General features: G+C 37.1%; 1 protein-coding gene across 19 annotated transcripts in view; it reads right to left on the bottom strand.

Moving 5' to 3' along the window:
* LOC131431358 (uncharacterized) overlaps positions 1-24,675 on the bottom strand; it is a 142,401-nt gene that overhangs the window by 47,540 nt on the left and 70,186 nt on the right. For 16 of the 19 annotated variants that reach the window (XM_058597033.1, XM_058597034.1, XM_058597027.1 and 13 more), the window contains exon 2: positions 13,401-14,132. In XM_058597033.1, the coding sequence (XP_058453016.1) occupies positions 13,401-13,521 (121 nt within the window). In that variant the 5' untranslated portion in view covers positions 13,522-14,132. Of the gene's footprint in view, positions 1-13,400; positions 14,133-14,273; positions 14,680-15,034; positions 15,067-24,675 lie in introns of those variants that run through there. The other 3 variants (XM_058597016.1, XM_058597018.1, XM_058597024.1) reach the window with 2 other exon arrangements.

Here is a 24,675-nt window from a genome sequence, read left to right as displayed (position 1 = left end):
AAAATTTTGTTTCACTGATAAACACTGGGATTTGTCGGTTACGTCACATATAACGTTTCATCTCTCGAAACGGATATGTTCGCCACTATCCTTCCAAATAAGCAAATGTTTATCGAAATTTGTTGATTCGTCTTCGAGAAAATTCAGTCATTCGTTTATGTCACTTTTATCATTATATGTTCGGAACCAGAAGTGACAGCCATTTGATCTTCGAACTTGGTCAATAATTCAATAGTAACTTGTAAATGTGTCTAGACTTGAGATAATTGAACGGTTTGTTTGTCGTATTTTTCGCATTATATCTCCGGAACCGAAAGTGCCAACCATTTGATTTTTGAAATTGATCAATAGTCCAATAGTAGCTTTCCACACGGAACGACCGAAATTAGCTCTGCGCCTAATTCGTATCACTGTTTTTGAATTAGTTGATTTTAACAACAAAATTTCAAAATAACTATGAAATCAGTTACAATTCACATTGCTGACAAAAAACTCTTATTTTTAGAGAATGTGTTTAGTTGGCGAATATCCTGGACACAAACCAGCAATATTTCAATCCAACACGACATTCTCATTGACAACCAATTTTGTTATATAAATCAGAAAATTTGTTTCTATTTATATATCACCATCATTACTGAAGGGCAACACAAAGAAAACAAAAATGAAATTAGTTTTATTAACAAGTTTATTAGCCAAAAACTCATGAGACGTGTCAAAGCAAAACAATCCATTAAAAAACTAAAAGGACAGTCTTTTTGAAACTACTTTCAAATTGTTTTTCGCATGTGTTACGATATATCCATATATAAATTTCTAAGCCGATATGTAAAAATGACGTAAACTCTTAGTGAAAAGTGTATTTATTCAAAATTCGTGCGCATTGGAAGCGATTCCGAGCTACGCCGTCCGGTGTACTACTTGTATTCGGTTTTTGTTTTTCGAGTACTCAAAGTTTTCAGTGAGAGAGTCGATTTCGCGAAGTCGAATGAAGAAAACAGCGATTTAGAAGAAAAATTTTCAAAAAGAAATATATGTTTCGCATTTGTCTTTTTCTTCAATATCCAGCATCGTATTTATACCTGCCAATATAGAAAAGACAACCGCGACTGAAATTTTTGTCGGTAGTAGTGTGCCATCTAGTGGCTAGTAGTCATTACGGTGTTAACGTTTTTTCGGTGACCGTGCGCCATATAGCTGCAAATTGCAGAAGCCAATTCAACCATTTATGTTGGTTGAAAGCAACGTTTTATTTCTCTAATTCAACTAAAAAATTAGTTGAATGTTAATTTAAGTGTGCCTTAGCTAAGAAATGACAGCACGTTGAATTGGTGAATTCAACTAAAAAATAGCCCTTTCAACAAATATTTTATTATTATTAAGGGAATGAGAATTAAAAAAATTAAATTAGGCAAAGTAAGATTTTTTTAGTTATCTAAAAAAATAACTAACTAAAATCAGAAAATCAACTAATTTTTTCGCCAAAAAGCTGATTTCGGTCTTTCCGTGCAACGAGTCTAAGCTTGTTGAAATCAGTTAAGCCATCTCTGAGAAAATTGAGTGGTAAAAAAAACAACGCGTTTTGTCGGTTACGTAACTTATACCATCATATCTCCAGAACCGGACGTGGCAGCCATTTGATTTTCGAATTTGATCCATAGCCCAATAGTAGTTGTCAAATGAGCCTAAATTTGTTAAAATAGGTTCAGTCATCTCTGAGAAAATTGAGCGGTAAATATATATTCGAAAAGTCATATATGTGTACACACATACACACAAACACAGATACTTCCGATCTCGCCGAACTGAATCGAATGGTAAATAACACTATGTGTCTCCGAGGATCCGTTCGAAAGTCGGATTGTCCAGCAATTCTAATACCTTTCTATAGAGAAAAACCAAACATTGAATCATTTAGGTCAAATTTGTTGAACACTTTTGTGTCAAACACTGTCTAATGTTTTTCCTATGTCTAGAAGTGCTACTCCAGTGGACAAACCAGAAGATTCATTTGCTTATATCTTGTTCGTTAATCTAACAAGTTGATGAGTAGTTGCATGATCAAGTTTCCGTGGGGCTTTTATCGGGTTTGAGAATAGGAACTACTTTTGCGTTTTCCACTATTTCTTAGAAAAGAAAAATAATGCAAAATATTTGTTAATAATTCTAACCAATTCAGAACAACATCGGGAAGAATTGTAGTAATAGTAATATTCAACAATTACCAGGAACCATCATTTTTTAAGTTTCCTAATGAATTACTTTATTCCATCAAAAATCGTCATAATAACGGATTTTGTAAGAATACTTGAGTTGAAATATGATCATATTCCCGTGAGACATCGTTTTCAAAAGGACTCACAACGTTCTAATTAAATTTGAGGACACTCTCAAACTGCTGAGCAGGTTATTAAGCTTTTTTGTCATTTGTAAGAAGTATTCGATTTCGATTTTTGGGTTTCTCACAGAAGAAAAATCACATTGGGCTATTTGGAAATAAAATTGTAAAGCCGAAAGTTGATGCATAATTAGTGTTGACATGTGCAATCCTTCAATCATTACAACAACCATTTCGAAACGAATGTTTCGATTTTCATTTTATCTTTTAAATACATCTCTTACACCGGCTCTAAGAATAAAATCAACTTGAAAGACGTACTTTCCTATTGAGACCCAAAACTCAATAGTAATCAAAGAGAATATTGTACTATTTATTTGAATCAAAATTTGTGCTGTTTAACTCAGTTATCTCTAAGTAAAACGATTAACATAATCGATAACATATATTCATTCACAGCCCGGGTAGATGTTAATAGCAAACAAAGATCAAAGTAACATAAAATTTTACCATCATATCATTTCTAGTTTGGCATTGCAATACTCGATATTTCTTTGATATTCTATTAGAGGAACCAAGAAATAGTAAAATAACATAAATTTTAGCTGTTGCATTTAATTTTGATACTGAAGAAATATTTCAATTGTATTAGGTGAAACTAATTCAATAACCTCTGAGAAATTCGTCTCTTGGTTTGATATTACAATGACAGAATTTGCCACTTTGTTGTTATTCTCTCATGCAGATTGAATTATTATTTTTGATATTTTCGTTCTTATTTCAAATAAAATAATGTTAAGTTTCACCATTAAACTATTTGGTTTTAATAATAAAGCTTGCTATTAGTTTGCAAATCACTTCTACCCGTGAGAACTAGTAGCTACCTCATAGAGCGAGATAGTGAAGAGATATCAAGAGTGAGAAATAGAAAGGGGAGATAGAAAGAGTGAAATCGAGCATTCTATGTAAATGCATAATCGTTGTAGTCACATGAATTGTGACCGACACATCAACTTCAAGACTAATTCATAGAGCAAAAACTTTTAAATAACCCAATATTGTAATCAATTGTTTATGCAGTAAGATCAATGGTTTATTTTTTTACGGGGAACGTTTGGAATTAGGGACTACAACGGCAACTAAACATTTGTAATTGTAATGCTGTAACAGAACTGATTCTCAAATAATTTTACTATTAGCTTGTAAGCGGAAAAATTCTTGTGCGATATATCTCAGCAACGTTTTCCTAATTTTCATATTTCCCAGTATAATTTGTTTATGAAGAATGACTACGCTAATAAAATAAGATTCCGAACAAAAGTTCAATCTCACGCAGCCTATCTGTGCACAATTCCCAACAACGCACACGTATCTCAATCGAAAGGTAAGTGACCTAAAAATTTATACTACCGAATCTACCGTTTTTATAACTCGAGGCTGTAATGTTGCCTTTCTCATTCAAATTAGAGAAATCAATACAATATTTTACGCGATTTTTTGCTCGTTCTTACGCGGATTTCCGAAGTTACGAGGTTTTTATACGAGTTTTCAAAGTTATAAGGTTTTTTTGTTTTGTCTTAGAAATGCACGAAGCGTTGAGAATTCGGTGTTATCACGATTTTTTTTGGTCAACAGAACAGAAAATTTTCAATTTTTTCGAGGTTACACCATATCTTGACGTTTCATGCATTTCTAAGAAATTTGGCATAAAAAAAATCCGGAAATTTCAAAATTTTTCTAAACTTGTCGAACTTTTCAAACCAATTATCGACGAGAAAACACCAGATCTTGATTTGAATCATAAAACGGTGAGAAATTTTTAACACTCATTACTCTGTAAATTAAGAACCGGATATCTGATCCGGATGAAAATCTTTAGCAATCGATAGGATCATCGAATCTTATATTTGATTTTTTCACATTTTGACACATTCTACACTGCGACTCAAGAATCAAAAGTCAGATACGGATAAATTTCAAGGCCATCTGCGAAAAAATGAGTACACAGGTTTGTCACATACAGACAGACATTTCGTGATCTCGACGAACTGAGCTGAATGGTATAGGACACCCAATCTATATGGTCTTTTGTAGGGGTAGGGTTTGCATTATATGAATCATATGGTGAAAAGCTGTTATTTTATGTTGATGGGAACGATTAGAAGTATAAGCTATAATTCTCTCCGTATTGATTGGCTTCCTATACATTTCAAAAGATACACGTGTTCTACTTCCCTAATGATGAGAATATCTACGACCGGCAAGCTGTTATCATTTTCTTCTTCGCAAGTGAATTATATGTTTTTGTGCGTTTTGTTGTATCATAAAATTTAACTTTTTAATTCAAAGACTCTAATTCGAGATTTTCCTCAATACTTGTGATTGCCAAGACACGAAACAAATTAATTCTACATTTCATGAAATCGAGACTATATTTCATATATTTAAGTAACAAAATTATATTCATTAAATTCGAAACACATGTTTTATTTCAAAATTGTGACTAACATTTTTCCGGGCATCACTATAAGCATTTCAGATCAAATTATAACACCGTAGATCTAACTAGTGGGAGTTAATGATTGAAAAGAAATACATAGGAAATACTACACATAAAGTAGTCATTGAAAAAGTACTCTAACATACGGACCAGAAATAATAGTATTATTTACTAACAGAAAACTGTCTTTATTTCCACCAGGCAATAGATGATAACAATATACAAATGATAATAAATGGGTTCTGCGCCGTATTTCATTGTACATAAAATGAAACACATTAAACATATTGTTAAAATACACTAACATTAATTATTAAAATCTCCCATTAAATTGGGAAATATTGTGGAAATGCCACTTCGAAAACACGCAAGAACCTAAAATAACTTTTATATTTGAAATGTGTGACTGTTAAAATAAAATTCAATCTAAAAAATTTTTTCCTCAAAAACTTAAAAACTTCAAATGAAACTATCAAATTGAGTTGTTACTTAACTGATTTTTTTCAAGAAGAGGAAAGCTACGCAGAAGAAACTAAGAAAATATATTTCCACGAATAGTTTTGGCCTTATTTTTGTACCCGGAGAACATAGAATTTCTATGCGCATTTTAAATATAATACGAAATTTGAAGCGAGCATTTTTCAAAACAACGCCTGGAGGATAGTCTCCATTTCGTATAGTAAAAGTTACAAATTTCATTTCATTTCAGTTTGACTGGTAACTACAATAAATCAATAAATAAAACAGTTTTGAGCCGAATTTAGAAAAAAACGGGTTTTAAATTGTCGCTAAAAAAAATGAAACTTAAGTTTTAAAAACACTTCATCATGTAATTCCGGAAGCAGAAGGCGGATCCGCATTAGATTCAATGATAACCTATGAGACCGTAAATTTTTCATTCGAGCCAAAGTTCGTTACAGCCTCTGTCTGTTTGAGAGTATTTGACCATTTCTTCCGGAACTGAGGTCTGGTATACCCGAAATCAAACTGTTAACCGGTTAAATAACCAGACCTACACAATTCAGGAACTAAAGCTTGCTTCATTTAGAATTGGAACAAACTTTTGCTCATATTCTGGCGCTCCTGGTGGACGGATTTGGAAGTTCATTGCGCCCACGTGTCGGGAATTTTGTCAGCTTCAAGTATGATTTTTGAAATTCCGCAAAACGACTGTAATTTGTAAACAATCTACATGGAAGCCGAAAAAAGGAAAAAAATTGTGCACAGTTATTTGGAAAATCTATTGTGGTCTGCATCTAGGCTAGCTAAACAACTGAAATTGCCCAAAAATACCGTAAGGCGCGTTATCAAACGGTATAACGAAACATTGACGACGATTCGGAAGCCTCAAGCCAATCGTCAGAGTGGAACTGTCGACCGAAAGCTGAATGGTAAGGTTTTGAAGACGATTAAGAGGAATCCTAATCTGTCGGACCGTGATTTGACCAGAAAATTCGGTGCTGCCCATAATACTGTGAGGAGAACTCGACTCCGGGTAGGAATCAAGTCGTATCGAGCTGGCAAACAGCCAAATCGGACCATAAAACAGAATAGTGTGGTCAACATTCGTGCTCGGAAACTATATGACCAGGTGCTGACCAAGTTCGACGGGTGTCTTCTGATGGACGATGAAACCTATGTCAAGGCTGACTTCGGGCAAATCCCAGGTCAAAAATTTTACTTGGCAACGGCTCGGGGGGATGTTCCACTCAAATTTTAATTTGTTTTTGCCGGCAAATTTGCAAGAAAATTTATGATTTGGCAGGGCATTTGCAGCTGTGGCAAAAAAAACGAAAGTTTTCGTTACAAATAAGACAATGACATCGGAACAATGCCAAAAAAGAGTGTCTCCAAAAACAAATTTTGCCGTTCATTCGATCCCACGACCATCCCGTAATGTTCTGGCCAGATTTGGCAAGCTGTCATTACAGCAAAGTCGTTCAAGAATGGTATGCAGAGAAAGGGATCCAGTTTGTTCCGAAAAACCTTAACCCACCCACACGGAGAACCCTTCGATCATAAAATTGCGATATCGCAGTTTTTGATTTTTGCGATAGTTGATTTAACTAATTTATTTTTGATTCAACCAAAATGGTTTTTGATTTGCATATATTCAAGTAGTTGAAAAATATGTTGTTTTGAATGCTGTCAAATGCCGGAGACAGTTGAAAGCAAAACAATAATCGCAATGCAAAATCAACAACTTTTTTAGTTGAAATCTGTTCGCGTCACTTCAGAATGTCAATGAAAACAACATTGATGGTTAAAGCGTTTTGTGAAATTGGTGTCCATTCGATTTGAGAAATTATTGATTCCATAAAAAGTATTTATCTAACAGCGGTGTTGTGATAAAGTTAACCTCGTTTAAGATGAAAAAGATTTGGTGACAAATTAGAAAATGTTAATAATGGATCATCTCGTAATCTTTCAGGTATGCGAAAAAATTTTATGCTTCAAATTCGATCATTATTTACTTCCAGCAGACTGTTTTACTACCAGCTGTTTGTTACCGATGATGATGTTCATGCATTAGCAATAAAACGCTTTTTGACATGAATTTAATTTATAAAAGTAACAGGAGCGAAGGGTTTCAAACGCAAAAAACGCGCTGCGATTGAATGGCGCGTTTGAATTGCTGTCGCAAAATTCCAATTCCCAGCGGTTGATGCACTTAAGCTCATATAAATTGACTAAAATTATCAGTGCATAACTTTAGTTCAACCGTTTGAAGGCATCATTTTGGTAAATTTAATAATTTCGCTAATTTACTCGCCCCTCCGGGCACTTTTGCTGATTAAAAACGTTTTTCTACATCAATCATTTCCGATCGAATCAGAAGTATTTTTTTAGAACTTAGATTACTGATCTCAAAATAAACAAACAAATAAAACCGATTTATTTTTCAACTAACAGAATTTTGTTTCAATAACAACACCAGTTATTTCAACTAAAATATTTGTTGAAATTGAAAGATATGTGTCCTCATTAATTGACAGCATTTTTTTTTAAACAGTTGAATTAGTTGTTTCAACCATCGTTTCTGCTAATCGAAAAACAAAAATGACAGTTTAGTTGAAACAACAATCGATTAGTTGTACCAAATTTTAACCAATCGAATTCAGAAAATCAACTAATATTCTGGTTGAAATGGGATCGCGGGTGGTTCCGTGCAACTGCCCCAGTTCCGCCCTATTGAGAAATACTGGGCAATCATGAAGAGGAGACTCAAGGCAAAGGGAAAGGTTGTCAAGGACATCAATCAGATGATGACCTGGTGGAATAAGATAGCTAAAACGATGGACGAAGAAGGTGTGCGCCGCCTAATGAGCCGTGTTATAGGAAAAATTGGAGAATTCCTTCAAAGCCGTGACGAATAATTTTATCCGTATTTTTTCTTAAAAGTGTGAAGAAAACGCTACATTTGTATAAAAAAAGATTATGAGTTCAATAATAAATAACTGAAATACAGGCAATTGTCTTTGTTCCAATTCTATCTGAAGCAAGCTTTATACGACTGGTTGAAGGGTTTTGTTTGTTTGATTTTTTCGACGCCAGGAATTAAATTTTCTTGTATTAATCAGTTGGTAATTTCGGAGCCGGCATTTTCATCTGAATAAAACTAAATAAGTTTCTGAGAAAATCTGGTAACTTCTGAGCCGAGCCGGATAAAACTAAATAGCCAGTGGCGTCTCGTGACAAAATTGACTAGTTGTGCACTGCTTATGTGGTATGATAGCAGATGTAACAGTTCGTTGTAAGTGAAAACCACAGATTGAGGAATTCGCTTGTCTTTTTCAATACAATGAGATAACGATATACTTTCGGATGAGATTTTTTATTGCACAAACAAATCTCAGAGCTGAGATGAGTAACTCTCTCTCTTCTTGAATCTGTGCAGTAACTCATGTGCACGGAAAAGACACTAACACAGCGACAACAGATACTTGAAATTGTATGTCTGATGTATATGAGAAAGGTGTAAATACACGCAGTTTCGGTGCGATCCAACCTGCTTTCATCGAATAAATAAAAATTCCGAAAAAATATTTGAATTTGGATGGGGTTGGGGATGCAGTTCATTCCTTCAATTCGACCGGTTGTGCAGTGCACGAGGTGCACATGAGGACGAGACGCCACTGTAAATAGCAGGCAATGAGATCACGAGACCCTTTGTTTGAATCTAATACCGTTTTCGTTTTTGAACCTAGACGCGGGCTACTCTGACTCCGAGTAAAACGAACACGTTTTACGCGCCCTAAACAACAACTCATGAAAAAAAGATAAAATAAACAAACTCGGCTGGATGCGTGGTGCGACCCGAGAAAATTTTCAGAGCGAAACTACGCGATTGGAGTCCGCTCTAGAGCGACCTCAGGTTGCTAGAGCAAACATATCAAACGTTGTTTGGGCGACTCTGGGTCAGCTTTCGGGCTGCTCTGATCAATAAACGAAAACGGTTTAAGTTAGCGAAACTCGATCCAGTAAAATCGAGTGCATATTTTGGTTACATATACACATTCCGACAGACGCATACAAACATAGATATTTTGTGATCTCGACGAACTGAGTCGAGTGATAGCCGCTTTTTGGTAGAAAAGGCAAAAAAATCGAGTTAACGAAGCTCAGAACGAAAACGCGTCAAATCCGCACGATTCTTTTTAAGCATGAAGTTATTAATAAATTATACAAGAAAAATCATAAAAATTTAGGCTCAGTATTAGTAAATTATACAAGCTAGTTTTCAATTCTGTTATGTAGGAGATTTGTACCAATAGTAACCTCATTGGTCAGAACAGCCCATTATTCCGTTTATCACTCAGGTGTAGTGTAGCACGGAGTCCGATGTAATGTTTTATAGGACTACTGACTACTGACAACATGTTTTATAGCACTACTCAATCCTTACTCAACAAACAACGATTCGTGTATTTTTCACTTCGTTTGTCTATCGGCACTGGGTCGAAAATTTGTTATCGGCATTAAAATTCTCGAAGAAAGGAGTTTCTCTTTTTTCATCTAAAAAACCAACAGCCACGATAAACTTTTATCTCTTGGTATAAAATGTTACTAGAGTTCTTAGACATTCGGACAGTACTGAAAAATAAACAAAAATAATCACTAAAATCGAAGGATATAGTTAAAAAAAATACTTCTCTGGAGCATAGAAGCGACAGGGTTTGGTATGTTCAACAATAATGTTTCGGCCTCATTTAGGCTTCAAGAACCTGCCTCTGTTTATATAGCAGAGCTAGCAGCAGTTCATTATAGTTTGAGTGTAATCGTCACATTATCTCCAAACCATTATTTCCTCTTCACAGATAGTCTGAGTGCAATTGAAGCCATTCGCTCAAACGCTGCTGGCAAAAATGAACCGTTTTTCCTGGGCAAAATAAAACAGTGCCTGAACGACATATTGAACAATAATTATCTAATCACTATAGTCTGGGTCCCGGCTCATTGCTCCATTCCTGGCAATGAAAGAGCCGATATTTTAGCCAAACGTGGTGCTATTGAGGGTGAAATTTATGAGCGACCGATTGCTTTCAACGAATTCTATAGCTCGTCTCGCCAAAGAACACTTGCCAGCTGGCAAGCATCTTGGGATAGAGATGATCTGGGTCGGTGGATGCACTCAATTATTCCGAAAATATCGACAAAGGCATGGTTCAGGGGACTGGATGTGAGTAGGGATTTCATTCGTGTGATGTCCAGACTCATGTCCAATCACTACACGTTATATGCACATCTCCTTCGAATTGGGCTCTCCGAGACTAATCATTGTGCTTGCGGAGAAGGTTATCGGGATATTGATCATGTCGTTTGGACATGCGTGGAGTATCGTGATGTCAGATCTCAACTAATAAATTCTTTGCGTACCCAAGGTAGACTATCCAATATCCCAGTTCGAGACATTCTTGCTTGTCGTGACCTTTTGAAACTTATTTATCATTTCATAAAGAAAATTGGAGTTTCAATTTAATAAAGGCCCCTTTTAAGACTTAGTTCTGATCCCAGCTGCGTCCATGAGTTCAACCAATAGCTAAATTAGAATAAAAATTATGTAATGATACAAACAAACTCGAAACAGTTTATGAAATTATCAACAAAATGTCTGAAAATAACAGCTTATTTTATAATTTATAGAAGTTAATCGTTTGGTTCAAATAATATTTCCGAGTAGATTTCATAATTAATGACGAGTTACCTAAGATGATATTTAAGCTATAAGAGAATATGTTTTAATAAATTCAAAACGTTGTGACTATGTTAGAATTAAATTAGGATAAGAATATTATGTAAAAGTGATGCTACGGCGAAGAAAAACTTATGTAAACTGCCTTAAGAAATAAACGTATTTATGGAAAAAAAAACTTCTCTGGAGCACAGAGAGTAGATTTTCAGCAGAAAAATTTATTCCAGATAACAGCGGATCTCGACAACACCAAATTTTTAAAACATCAAATGTTCGATTTCTGTAATTTCGAAGAATCCGCGTTACATCTCTAAAACCTGAACAGAAAACCCGCGAACCCTGTAATGGTGATAGGCTCATTTTGTCTTGATAATCTCAGCCATAAATACCTTTCGGCGAATTGACTCAAAAAAAAGTCTCAAAAGAAAAGTCAAATTTCTTTCAATTTAGTCTGTATCATAAAACAGATACATTTATCCCTAATAAAATATTAAGAAATTAAGCTCAACAAGTTTTAGACATTTCCCGGAAAATAATTGCTTGTAACTAATATCTCCAATAGCATATTTAAGTTTCCACAAGGTTTCCAGTACCTCAAATGAGAAATTCAGATGAAGATTCCGACCCCTGCCACGGGTTACTGGTGGCTGGTGGATGTTGTCAACAATATGATAAGCTTCATTCATACCACTTTGAGGGGCATACGTGTTGAAATACAGGGTCTGCCATGTAACTTTTTTTTTAAACATGCAATAAAACACAAACGATTCATCCGATTTCAAAATTTATTTTTTCATATTAAAGTACAATCCTTCCGGTTAATTGTGGAATATAATTTCATTCGAATGGCTGCCTCGGCTGGCCTTGCAGTACGCCATACGGTCGGTCCAGTATTTTAGTACATTTTCGATTGTATGCAGCTTTATTTCAGCTATGGCTGCCCGAATGTTGTCCTTCAAGACTTGAATTGTCTCTGGCTTGTCCACATAACACTTATCTTTGACAGCCTCCCAAAGATAATAGTCTAACGGCGTCAAATCACAGCTCCGAGGCGGCCAAACGACATCCGAATTTCGACTGATAATTCGATCTTCGAATACTGTGCGCAGGAGATCGATCGTAGCGTTGGCTGTGTGGCACGGAGTGCCGTGTCTTGTTGGAACCAAGTGGTGTCCAAGTCTTCCTATTCAAGTAACGGGAAGAACCAATCGCTAATCATGGCGCGGTAGCGCTCGCCATTGACCTGGCGGCGGCTCCTGCCTGCCAGAATGGCCCAATGAAGCCACCAGACCAAAATCCGCCCCAAACCGTCACTCTCTGAGGATGCATCGGCTTCTCCATGATAACGTGCGGGTTTTCCGCCCCCCAGATGCGACAATTTTGCTTATTAACATACCAGCCGAGATGAAAATGTGCCTCATCCGAGAAGAGGATTTTTTGGCAAACATTCCGCAACATTACCATAATTTTCAAAGTAAAACTGCACTATTTTCACGCATTCCTCAAGCGTATACACAACCATTTTCGTTTAGCGGAAGGATAAAACTAAGTTTCTGTCAAATCAGAAGTGATATTAAGTTACCAATGTCGAAATAACCGCTAGTTCAAAACAAAATGTTAGATGGCGGACCCTGTATATTTTCGCCACTGTACATGTTTATTTTTGCATAAACGTTAGAATTAGGTTCGACGGATTTTTATCATATCATATTCTTACAACACAACTTACGTATGCTGATGCTGTCGCATGAATACAAGATAAAAACACAACTTGAATAGATGCCCATTGTGCCATCGGGGTCGAAGAAGCGTGAAAACTGCGGTAATAATATTTAAAGAAACGGTGTAAAAAGTTTCATATTTTAAAAACTTCTTCCAAAGGCCCGTAGAACGTTAAAAAGTTGAAACGTTAAAAGAGAGACTAAGATTTTAAAATTTGACTAAACCTAGACTGATTGGTTGTTTACTCACGATCAGAAACTGTCACGAAGAATTCTGACTAACGTGAAATTGTGGGGATAAATTCAAAGGCTCTCCAACATAAACACATTTAAACTTGTTCGCTGCAAGTGGCTCATGAGTAAAATGATAGCTGATTCTTTTACAAATGAATTCCAGATCAATGTAATTCGTCTTCGTACTACCGACAATATCACGTTCCTTACATATTTTAACTAACTGTTTAGGTGTGATTCGAATGAGCTTGTCGAATGAAATTATTGCGCTATACACATTATTCAGCTGGAAGCCTGCAGTAACAAGATAAGATAATGATTTGATGGTTGAATGGAATTGGACCGAACAACGGCAGAGCACTATCTCACAAGCAACCGGGACTGCACGGATCGGATTAAAAGCAATCAACTCACCGAATAACGAAGCGGCGTCAAGTAGTGAGGCAGGATCCGGAACACCGGCTGCGCCTCCCAAGCCGGCTCCGGATTGCCCACCTTTTTTGTCACCACCCTTCTTGTCACCATCTTTGTCCATCTTCCCAATCTTGACAGGTGTGTGTGTCGTGCGAGTTGCAACCGCGACGACGACGACGACTACAACACCGATCCCAGGTTTTCTCAAGGAGAGAAAACCAGATTTTGCGCGATTCTCCCCTGGTTTCTACACTGCTGCTCCTGGTACTAGTCGATATGTAGCTGTACTCGGCGTTCGCACGTGATTTGTGACTCCTTCTGTCCACTGCTGCTTTCTTACATCACTTGGGAAACATTTCTTGGGTTGTTTTTTTTGGTGTTGTTGTTGTTTCCTTCAATTTTCCCCCTTTCTTCTTATTCCAACTGGGGTGTTGTTTTCACTCACACATAGACACTGATTGCAGAGCTTCGGCTCCGAAACCAGATTCCGATTTTGGTGCCTCTTCCCGCAACACTCACTACTAACGATATCGATTATTTGAATTATTCTTTAACACTCGGTACAGGTATCGAGGAAGATAATGGGACTTATTTGATATTTTTCTTTCCTTTCATCATACCTCACTTCGAATAACCGAACGCAGATGTTCGCACCAGCACTAATTTCTATATTTTTTTCCTTTTTGATATATGATTATAGCACATAGATTTCTTCCTCCTTGCGATGTTTCACTGAAATGCAAACAAATCGGATATAAACACACATCATATTAATTTGAATTAACGTTATCAATCAAGTAAGCCAATCACCAGTCCCCCCTTTCACGATTTTGGCCTACAAACTACAATAGAAAAAAAAAAACCATTTAACACCATCATCTGAACACGATATCACTGAAAATCGGGCAAATCGGGCCCATCGAACCGAAAGCTGTTTCGACACATTCAGCACGACCTGCGTCAGGCAACTACCGGCGAGTCAGATCTTGCTGGTTTTGTTTTTTTTTTTGCGATGGCACTACCATCACAGGCCACCATTCCATCTTTTTTTTTCTTTCTCTCTCGACCGCATCAGCAGTTGCTCAGCAGACTGTTATAACAATAACAGCAAAAACTCGTTTCGTTCCATTCCTTCTTTGTATCTTCTTAGTGCTCCCATCGTCAGCCGACCTTTTCTTCATTAAAACAAAACCCTCCTGCGTTCATTCATATGTACGAGTGAGATAGAGTATCGAAACGATGGTGTGTAAAGAAGCACAAAACGATTAACTAAAAATTAACGAATGAAGGTAAAATATTCGAATATGAGATAAATTAATGCTGGTTTACTCCCAGCGCTGGAGTGCGGGGCTACAAATCAGTACACTACACTGGTTTTATCACGCAACGATGAATGTACAAACTGTTGTTGTTGGTACTTCCGTCATGTTCTGACAAATAACGACCACTACAAAAGGGCTTTACGCGGTGGATCAAAGCTGCACGACACGATCGATCGAATTTCTGGAATAAACCAATCGAACCACGAGTATGCATTGCTATTATCGCTTGTTGTAGTGAACGGTCGCGTCTTCTCCGGTCAACTGATGCTCAAAAATCAATTTGATAATTATTCGAACACTACTGAAAAGTACCGTGACGATAGAGTCAGTCCTCGTTTGCATCACTGAAAAGAGATAATAGAATAAAATTTTCAATTAGTCATACTACTAATTGTTGTTGGATTTATTTGAGATGTGTGAGAAAATGTTTGTTTCTGTATGTTCCGAACTATATCCATTTGGCTGATTAACAAAAAGCGGTTGGAATCGAGGTTGAAACACGATTGTCATCGTGTTGCAGTGCAAATCCGTGCCTTGACTGAGAGCGACTATAAAATAAACTGAGGCTAAAAAGATACACAATGACAATGACATGTGCACTCAATTGCTTATTGGAATTGGAAAACATATGAAAGACATTGAAATTCCGATGGCGAGTTCGTTTTCCGATTAATACTATTTTCAATCCCAGAAATGCTATTGGGTTTAGTTTAGAGCAGTTCATTTACATTCGTTAGTTTTGGATATACGCATGCAAGATAATCCACGGTCTCACATGAATTCAATCGCCATTTTTTAAACGACGGTGTGTACGTAAAGATTAGATTAGTTTGTATTAGATAAGTATGCAATAAGTAGGCGAAAGTAAATAAAAAGAATATAGTTGAATTAAGTACTTCATCAATCATGCACTTAAGTTACTAGGTGTTCTTAGGAAAAATAAACATCCACTCGCTTTAAGATTTTTAGTGAACTTTAGAATGTGACCAAACAGATTGTCAAAAGGTTGTTTCGTCATGTGTCTATTCTGACATTTGGTCAATAGATCGGCGTCGACTGGTTGATATCGTCGTATTTTCATATCAAGTCTTATATTCTTGAGAGAATAGTGACAGCTTTCAAATCACTTCTGAAAATAGTCCGGTAGGTGTGCTGTCAGATAAATGGCCACAATTTTTCCCTAGAACGTTCGCAATAACGGAAGAAAATATCTTCAGTTGTTGAACTGACAAATTGAGAACTCTTTCGACCACAGTAACAAGTAGCTCGTCAGATGCGTAATTTCTTTGATGTACTTAAACGTCAACGTTGATGTACTTAAACGTCCTGATGTTTATCAGAAATGTATCATTTCTAGGTTGGAATTTGTTTTTAATCAACTAGGACGTTCGATTTACCGATCATGATGATGCAGTTAAAATTTTTTTGTTTTTAAATTTTTAGAAGACTTTAGAGAGCGATACCCACGATGTACCAAAATCTCTGCATGCTCTCTTACGACAAGACGTTTTGTAGCTGTTTCATCGTTCTCATAATTGCGGTTTGAAATATTTATGGTACAATAGAACATAAACACAAATATCTTCAAAGTTCTCGTTGACAGAGAAGTTCCATGTCTTTGAAGCCGAATCATTTGATTTTTCTTCGAAAATCTGGCGACCCTGATCCTTTAATTGGTTTACCGGATTGAGTCTTCTTAAAGCGTCTCAAATCATCGCCGACCGAAGACCTCACAAGACCTGATCACTTTGGCTATTATTATTATTATTATATCGTTTATTTACCCCCGGTTTTAACCTAATAATGGTCGTTCACCGGGTATGTATCAGATTGGGGTAGGGGTTTGGGGGTGGCTGGGAGATATAAGGTGGGGCATTTCGGGGAAAAAGGGGGGGGGGGGGAGTTTTTACATAGAGTCAGTAATAATGGTTACAATTCATGGTATCGGTTCATATGTCTTAGATTGTGAGGGGATAGAGATAGAGAAAGAGAGAAGATAGGGATGAGCTTAAGACTACGTTAAAGACTATTTTTCTGTACTGGACTGGGATTGATGTTACTTTGGCTATTAGTATTAATCGGGAGTTTCATGGAAATTGTGCAAAATTTTTTTTCCGTTCTCTCCGTCTTTTTTTCAATTTCTCTGGAACTGCAACTCGTAACAAGATTACACTTTCTGATTGTTCTAATACCATATTAGGTGAAAAGCAATCCTCTTGAGAATGAAAACAAAGTATATTCAACGTAGTCTCCTTTCGATTGATACACCTGTTCCATTGCGAATAATGTTTTTGCGAAAGGTGATTTCCTTGTCATGAGCTAAATTTTTTAATGATATATTTTTTGAGATTTGTAAACAGAATAGGACCGAAGTAGCCGTTTACGTTGAACTACTGAGTTCATGTCAAACTGGCGTGGCAGTTTGACATGAACTCCTAGTTAATAGACGAGTCAAAGACGAAACATATGTTTGAGAAAATAGAATCAGTCATGTGTGCTAAATATGGTCAGTTTACGGGTATTTGTACCCGAAATCCGACCCGAACACAAACCCGACGAGTATTGGTCGGGTTCGGGTACAGAAAAAGATATGTGTGTCGGGTTCAAGTCGAGTAGTGGTTTTCATTTTCAACGGGTACGGGTCGGGTTCGGGTAAAAAAATTTGGTCGGGTCTCGGGACTTTTTTCGGGTTCAGATCGGGTACGGGTGGAAATTTTTATTTTTTTATCGGGTACGTCTCGGATTTGGATCGGGTACGGGTGTGTGTATGTGTATGCGCCTTTTTAAAGATTTTTTTCTCCGCACAATTTTCTCGGAGATGGCTGAACCGATAATAACAAAAATTGGCTCGTTTAAGGCTACTATTGTGTTGTGAATCAAGTTCGAAGTTCAAGTAGCTTCCGGTTCCGGAGATATATTGAGTCGACAAAACGCTTTTTTTCTCCCCGCAAAATTTTACCGATTTCTACAAGTTTAGGCTCGGTTGGAAACATTCAAGTTTTTTCGACTACGTCACTTCTCCCAATATGTAATCAAGTGGCTGTAGCTTTCGGTTTCGTAGACATATTGGTATAAGTGGCGTAACCGACATCCAACATTTCTATCTATAGTATTGATTCAACCCCAACCTTTTACTCAAGAAAAGATGACTACATCTACATCGAAAAACTTTTGAGTTCTATGTTTACTTCTTTCAACATGACTGCCATAACTGATTAACGTGAAATACCTCGTGTATGCATTTGTGGTATCACAGTTAGATTGGCTATTGATGCCGATAGGCCCGTTGTTTACATATTTGCCGAATCGCGGAGCGTTGATTTTCAAAAAGTTAATTTCTACAAATGGTACGTCCCATTCATAATTGTTTTTGGCCACCTAAAACTGGAAATAAAATCGATAGGCTCTGAAACGATATCTTCATATAATAGGGAAACCTGCCCAACCATTGCACAGTGGTCCGAAACGGGAAATTAGCGTGACAAAAATATTTTGACTTTTAAATATTAGTTTTTAGTAGTTGGTGTCTTCACCAAACTTGTAAAACCGATACCGATTGGTGTCTTTATCAAACTTGTAAAACCGATACACTGAAGAAGGATGTAAGTAACATTCCGAAATACGCGTATCTGTATTGTAACGTTTGTTATGCTTCGTTAAAGTAGAGTGACTTTGTGAAAGTGTAATAACGTGACAGTGAAATAGTGGAATTAAATGGTACAGAAAAAGTGAAACTGTTGGATGTTGATACGTTAAGGCGTTCAAGAGTTATGCTCCACACACTAGTGGAGATCCATTAAATCGATGGATGAAACTATCGTGTGTTATCCCGTAGATAGCGAAATAGACAAAAACAAAAGTCTCAAATCAGTATCGTGCGGCAAGAACAGATGGGTAGAAATAGACTCGTGATCATTGTATGTGTTTCTGTTGAATTTGTTTCCGTCGATACGGGACTGTAAGTGAATACCGTAGTGGCTAAGTAGAGCGAAGCATGCTTAGTTTCGTCCAATCAATTGGACTTTTTCTTCATGTGTTTTCATATGCAGGGTAGTTTAATTGGTAAAACAATTTCCCCGGTTAGGAGTTAGCTACGAGTTCGAGTCCCGTCTCTGCGGTAACATTTTCGTGGTTTTCATTACATCATTGTGTTCACATGTCGGTTTTCCAATCTGTTTCCCCGTTAGATACAGATCATATTGAAACTAGCTCAAGGCGGCTTTACGTCTTAACAAAGTCTAAAAAGAAAATGTTTTTGGGTTTTTTAAAGGTATTTTTAAAACTAATTCAAATAAGTTAAAAAAAATAACACCCTCCCAATTTTCTCTTAAATTTTTACTTATATTATGACCTTTCAGGAACCGCATAGGATACATTTTTATCGATCTGGCATCTAATGAATATTGATATTTGAAGCTTGACTAGTTTTTGATGAAAAAATAATCATAACTTCTAACTGCTGGCTCATATAAAAAAAACTTGGTTGAACAAAATTGTGCGCAATGATTAGTACAACAACTTTTCTGAAGACAACTTTTCCGTTGAACGTTTCACAAAAAAGTTAGAACAAAAAAAGTGAATTTTCAGGAGCCACCCTACTTTTATTCGGAAAAATTGATGCAACTCGATCAAATGAAAAGCTAGAGAGGTGCTTTTTTCCGCAAAGTTGCTTAAAAATAAAATTTCCTACAACTTTATTGTACAACAGAATCATTTTTGAGCGCCATTTGATTACAAACAACTTTTGTGAAGATACCAACTATAAAAAACTAATATTTAATAGTGAAACTATTTTTGTCACGCTAATTTCCTGTTTCGGATCATAGTGCATTGACAACTAATTGGATTAAGCATGAGTTTAGTTTTCGGAATGTACGAATACCATACAAAAAAAATTGTGAAATTTACAGATGACCTCATCCCACATACGATGCAATTCAAAAAGATATAACTTGTCCAATGGTGGAAAATTCCATTTGTAATGACTTTGTGATGTTTCAGAATGAATTTTATTGGTTCCGACTGTAAATTGCATTCGGCTAGTGAGACTGTAGAAATTTATATACACCGTTCACCTGTGCCGTTCTCTACAGAAATTGCAATTGCTAGAAAACCCGACTTTCGAACGGAGCCTCAGAGACCCAAAGTGTTAGATACCATTCAACTCAGCTCGACGGGATAGAAAAATGTATGTCTGTGTAAGTATAAATGGATGTATACATCTTTCAACGAACGTTTTCCGGGCCATTTTTCGAAGATGACTGAACCAATTTCACTGAACTTACTCGTTTAAATTGGGTCATTGCCAAGTTCGAAGATCAAGTGGCTGTGAATTCTGGGTCTGGTGGTATAATGGTATAAGTGACGCGAAGGACAAAACGAGTTTTTTACCGTTCATTTTTTTCAGAGATGGCTTGTTTGAAAGCTACTAATTAACCCATTGATCAAGTTCAAAGATCAAATGGCAATGACGTTTGGTTCCGGAGATATAATGGAATAAGTGACCTAATCAACAAAACGCGCTTTTTTCTCTTCGATCTCGTAGGTGGCTGAACCGATTTCAACAAAGTTAGGCTTGTTTGAAACTACTATTGTATTGGTTCATTGAATAGGTTAAAAGTTCAAATGGCTGTACCAATGAAACATATTTAAATATACATCTTTTACCATAAGAAAGTACCATAGCATCGCGAATGGAGCATAATATATAACTCTAAAGCTTCATCGCGACAGTTTGATGGATACCTCCTACATCTCGCATCTCCGGTAATTAACACAACGTTCCAGATAGCATTCGGTTATTCATAAAACACCGCTGATGAGTTCGACTAACGCATGTTATTTGCGATCGAAATATCACCAAAATGTTGACATCTGTTCACTGTTCGTAAAATATTAACAATATTTATTCACAAACACACATTCACACTTCCAACTGAATGTGGTGAATAAATTACTGTAGCTTCGGACGAAAAAAAACTCATTCTCAGCTCTGAAAAGCAAGAGATGCCTTGTGGAAGCTGATACTAGCAACGAAACCGGCGGAACACTGAACCCTGATGTGTTGCATTTCTACTGCTGCCAAAGGGGGAATAAACAACCAAATCCCTTTTCGGACTGTACTAAATAGGTTGCAACCTTCCCGGAATCATTTCATTTCGCATGCGGTGACATGCAGCAGGCACTGCACCGAGAAAAAAGGGACGGCAGTGACATCATCCTCGCATAGATAGTCAGAAAAGAGAGGGCACGTGCGACGGAACGAGGTTTTCAAATTTCATACGCTGGCAAATCACATTTTTCAATCCAGCATTGAACAGAATTTCAAAGTTTCGCCATTTGCACAGAGATGTGATGTGTCAGAAGGAACAGAAGGACGGCATACGAATCAATGATGGATGGATCGAACGGATGGGGAAGGATGAAAAATAACCCAGAAGAGAGCTACCAGGCGCTCAGTGTGCAAGTCCCCTAATTATGAACCATAATACCAACCAGGCCAGCCCACGACATTCACTCCGTGAGGGGTACCAGCTTCGTTGGCGGCGACGACGATGACGACGACGACGGTAGAGGTGAAGGAGGAGACGAAAAAAAAATCCCGTGAGTTCGCTTCAGAGCAACTCGGAATGAAGGCTCGCGGGCGAACTCGAACGGCGAGAAGCTGTTGGACCCGGTTGGAAAAAGGTGCCATAGGATCGGAGCACCGGTACACCGCACCGCGAGGAAGCATACGACATTTGAAATTGTAATGCGTGTACGGTCGGATTCGGATAGTTCTTTTTATTTTTTTTTGCTGCGCTGTTGGACACGAAACGATTACAGATGCGTTGCCGCGCACTCTCTGCACGAGTTATGAAATAACTCCAAAACGGTTACTCGAGTGTACGCTTTATAGTTCTGCCGTGGGGCATGGCATAACTGCGGATTTATTACTATTTCGTCATCAGAGAGGACGATGGCGCTTCTTGGAAATTTCGACTGTGCACGACGGTGTGGGAGTTATTTTCGTTCCGAATGAGAAGAACATTTTTAGCATGGTCGAAAAGCAATGTCAGATCAATCAAAAATGTACATTTCAATTTTTTTAACGCCACCGCAGTTACGCATATGAAATAGATTTTATGCTTCGATAAAAAGCATAACGAATGAAAACTTTTTAAGAGAATTTACATCTTCTAATAGAGCAATACATCATGTGTCAAATTTCTAGTCATCATAAGTGGAAAGATTTAAACCTTTCTTAGATAAGTTGACTCAAGTGGTTGGGTGAAAATTGGATTGCTCAATTAAAAATTTCTACTGTATTTAAAATTCAGCCTTCAAAGTCGAACAAAGTACAATCAAAATAACAACCGCATCGGCACAGAACTGGAATTGCTCTTGGGTGTGATGTTCGGAAGCATTTCACCGAAGTAAAAAAGCGCCCAACGTTTCAGGCAAAGTAGATAAGGAGGTAAGCCGACTTCAATCTGAACAAGATCTCCACTAACAACACTTGATAAAAGTGCTTACGCGATCGAAACTCGCAAGATGGTCGACATTTCGTATTTCTCACTCGATTTCTCGCCGTTCGTTTCATCTTGCCGTGTGTCCAGTTCGCCAGTGAAGAGACGGGGGCGAGTGGATGGGCGGCCACGGGTGTTACGCTGGCAGAAGGCAAAAATATCATCGTCGTTGTGTACACTCGTCGTACACCCCGTGTGTACGAGAGAACCGTTTGATTGTTTATTCATTTATTTATGTGCACATACATTACCCCATTTGGGTTGGGTTGGGTTGGGTTCGGAAGCATATGGCAGACCACGACGAGCGCAGTGGAGGGGAAACGAAACAGACCTATTAGCTGAAACAGCCTTTTTTTCCACCCATTACTCTAAGTTCGCTGCTCGCGATGACCACTATAATACCAGTCAGCATAGAATCGTGACTGTGCCACGGGATGCCCATTTGCGGTCGCGTCAGTCGGTGGTGGAACCCTCTAGGAAACTTAGTCAAAGGCTGTAATTTGGAACTGGCGATATGCCAATGAGCACTGTACGGACTGTCGGTGGTGGTGTGTTCAATGGATGCGGGTTGGTTGGATTGTCGTTGAGGAGGTGGTTACGAAGCATAAAATAAAAACGCTGAGAAGCGAAACCACGCTTCAGCTCTACGACGACGCTATTCATATGATGCGTGGAATGGTAATGGGATTCGTCTAAATTGGACCTTAATTCAAGTGATAAACATAGCTCTGTTTCTCGTTGGATTGAATAGTATACCAAACAAGAAACAACTCAGTCAAAGTAAACCCTTTTGCACAATTTCCGGATCGCACCGAGTATGAAACGATTTTTGATTTATTTCTAGGAACAAAATACTCTGATGTTTCATTTGAGAATCTATTTGAGAAATATTCAGAAACTTGGATGGTGATAGATTCAAGATCCACTTTTCTATGTTTTTTGGACATCTTTCCCGGTTTTTTAACATGTCCAATAAACATCGAGAGTTGAGAAACAACTATTTTTCGGGTATCTCCTTGGAACTACGATTAAAACTCTCATCCACAGTTTGTCCAAACGTTCATCTACTGAACTAACAGTACCATCCAGTCCAATGTATTCCATCTTTATTTTGTCTTTCACTTCACCAGTAACTTCGATGTAGCAATAGGATTAAAACAAGAAACATATCTCTCCAACGGTGATGAAAGTGATCAGTCTTGCATTTCATGAAGGAATGAAGCATCAAAATTCTTGCAATTTTCTTGAAAAATCAACACAATGTTTTTAAACTTCTTGCTTTTTTCAAGAATGCTCTTAAGCGCAGCTTTCACATCATATTCGACGATTATTGGTGGTGTTTTGTAGTTTTCCAGAAATATCATCAGTTATTTGAAAACCTAATGATGAAAAATTAAATTTAAAGTCTTACAATTAAAAATAAAATAATTATTTTTCGAACTATTCAATTTTTCGGTCGTGGACTAGTGTATTCCAATACTTTTTTTTGTCTGGGATAGTATAAGGTTAAAAATTAAAAATGAATTAACTAAAGAACAACACTCCTCCCGCAAACCCGATTCCTTCTAACAACCAGTGACGTCTCGTGACTAAATTTACGGGTTGTGCACTGCTTATATGGTATGATATCAGAACCGTTTCGACATTGCAACTGAGCCAGCAATTTGTTTCCAACTGCCATAAGCATAAGCCACTGAAACCTTTCCTGAATGTATGCCTACAAGTTCTCACAGAGTTGACAGTTTGACCAGTTGTGCAGTGCACGAGGTGCACATGAGGACCATTGCTAACAACATATACGATATCCCATCAGAGTTGGGTTTTGGCGAGAGAACAAAATCTTTCTAGAATTCTTAAAATGTACGCTTGTCACTTTGGAAAAACAACAACAATCTATGCCTCTAGTGACTGAGATTATCTAAATTTGATTCTCTTATCATCGACTCTGAACAGGCCCTTCCGAACTTTGAAAAACCAGTTTCAGCTGTCAAAGAAGAAAATCAAATACTCCTTGCAAACGGTGAATAAAATGAAAGTCGACAGTTTTGTCGATTTTGTGAATCCTATTGAACAACAAGTATTGTCACAATTTCACATTACTGAGACAAATTTTGGTGAAATTAGTGGAATCACTAGCTGGCAACTAAAAACACGGCTCCTAAGAATTCTTTAAAAAAAATATTAAACATGTTACCTGATGTTACTTTTACCATTATGCATACTTATTCTGAAATTTGAAGACAAACACTAGAAAAGGTTCGAAGTGCAAATGACAGTTCCTCTTTCTTTACTCTTTCTTTCGATTATTACGGTGCTTTTTAAAAAATAAACAAAGAGAAACTGTCATTTGCACTTGGGATCTTTTCTAATATTTGTCGAGATTTAATAGAAATCCAGCAGAAGTATCAAATTATCCTTATTTTTCATTATGAACATCCATTGTGC

Source organism: Malaya genurostris, chromosome 2 (genome assembly GCF_030247185.1).
Source record: "Malaya genurostris strain Urasoe2022 chromosome 2, Malgen_1.1, whole genome shotgun sequence".
Classification (NCBI taxonomy): domain Eukaryota; kingdom Metazoa; phylum Arthropoda; class Insecta; order Diptera; family Culicidae; genus Malaya; species Malaya genurostris.
The sequence above is the reverse complement of the archived record's forward strand: the minus strand, read 5'-3'. Positions and strand labels throughout refer to the sequence as shown.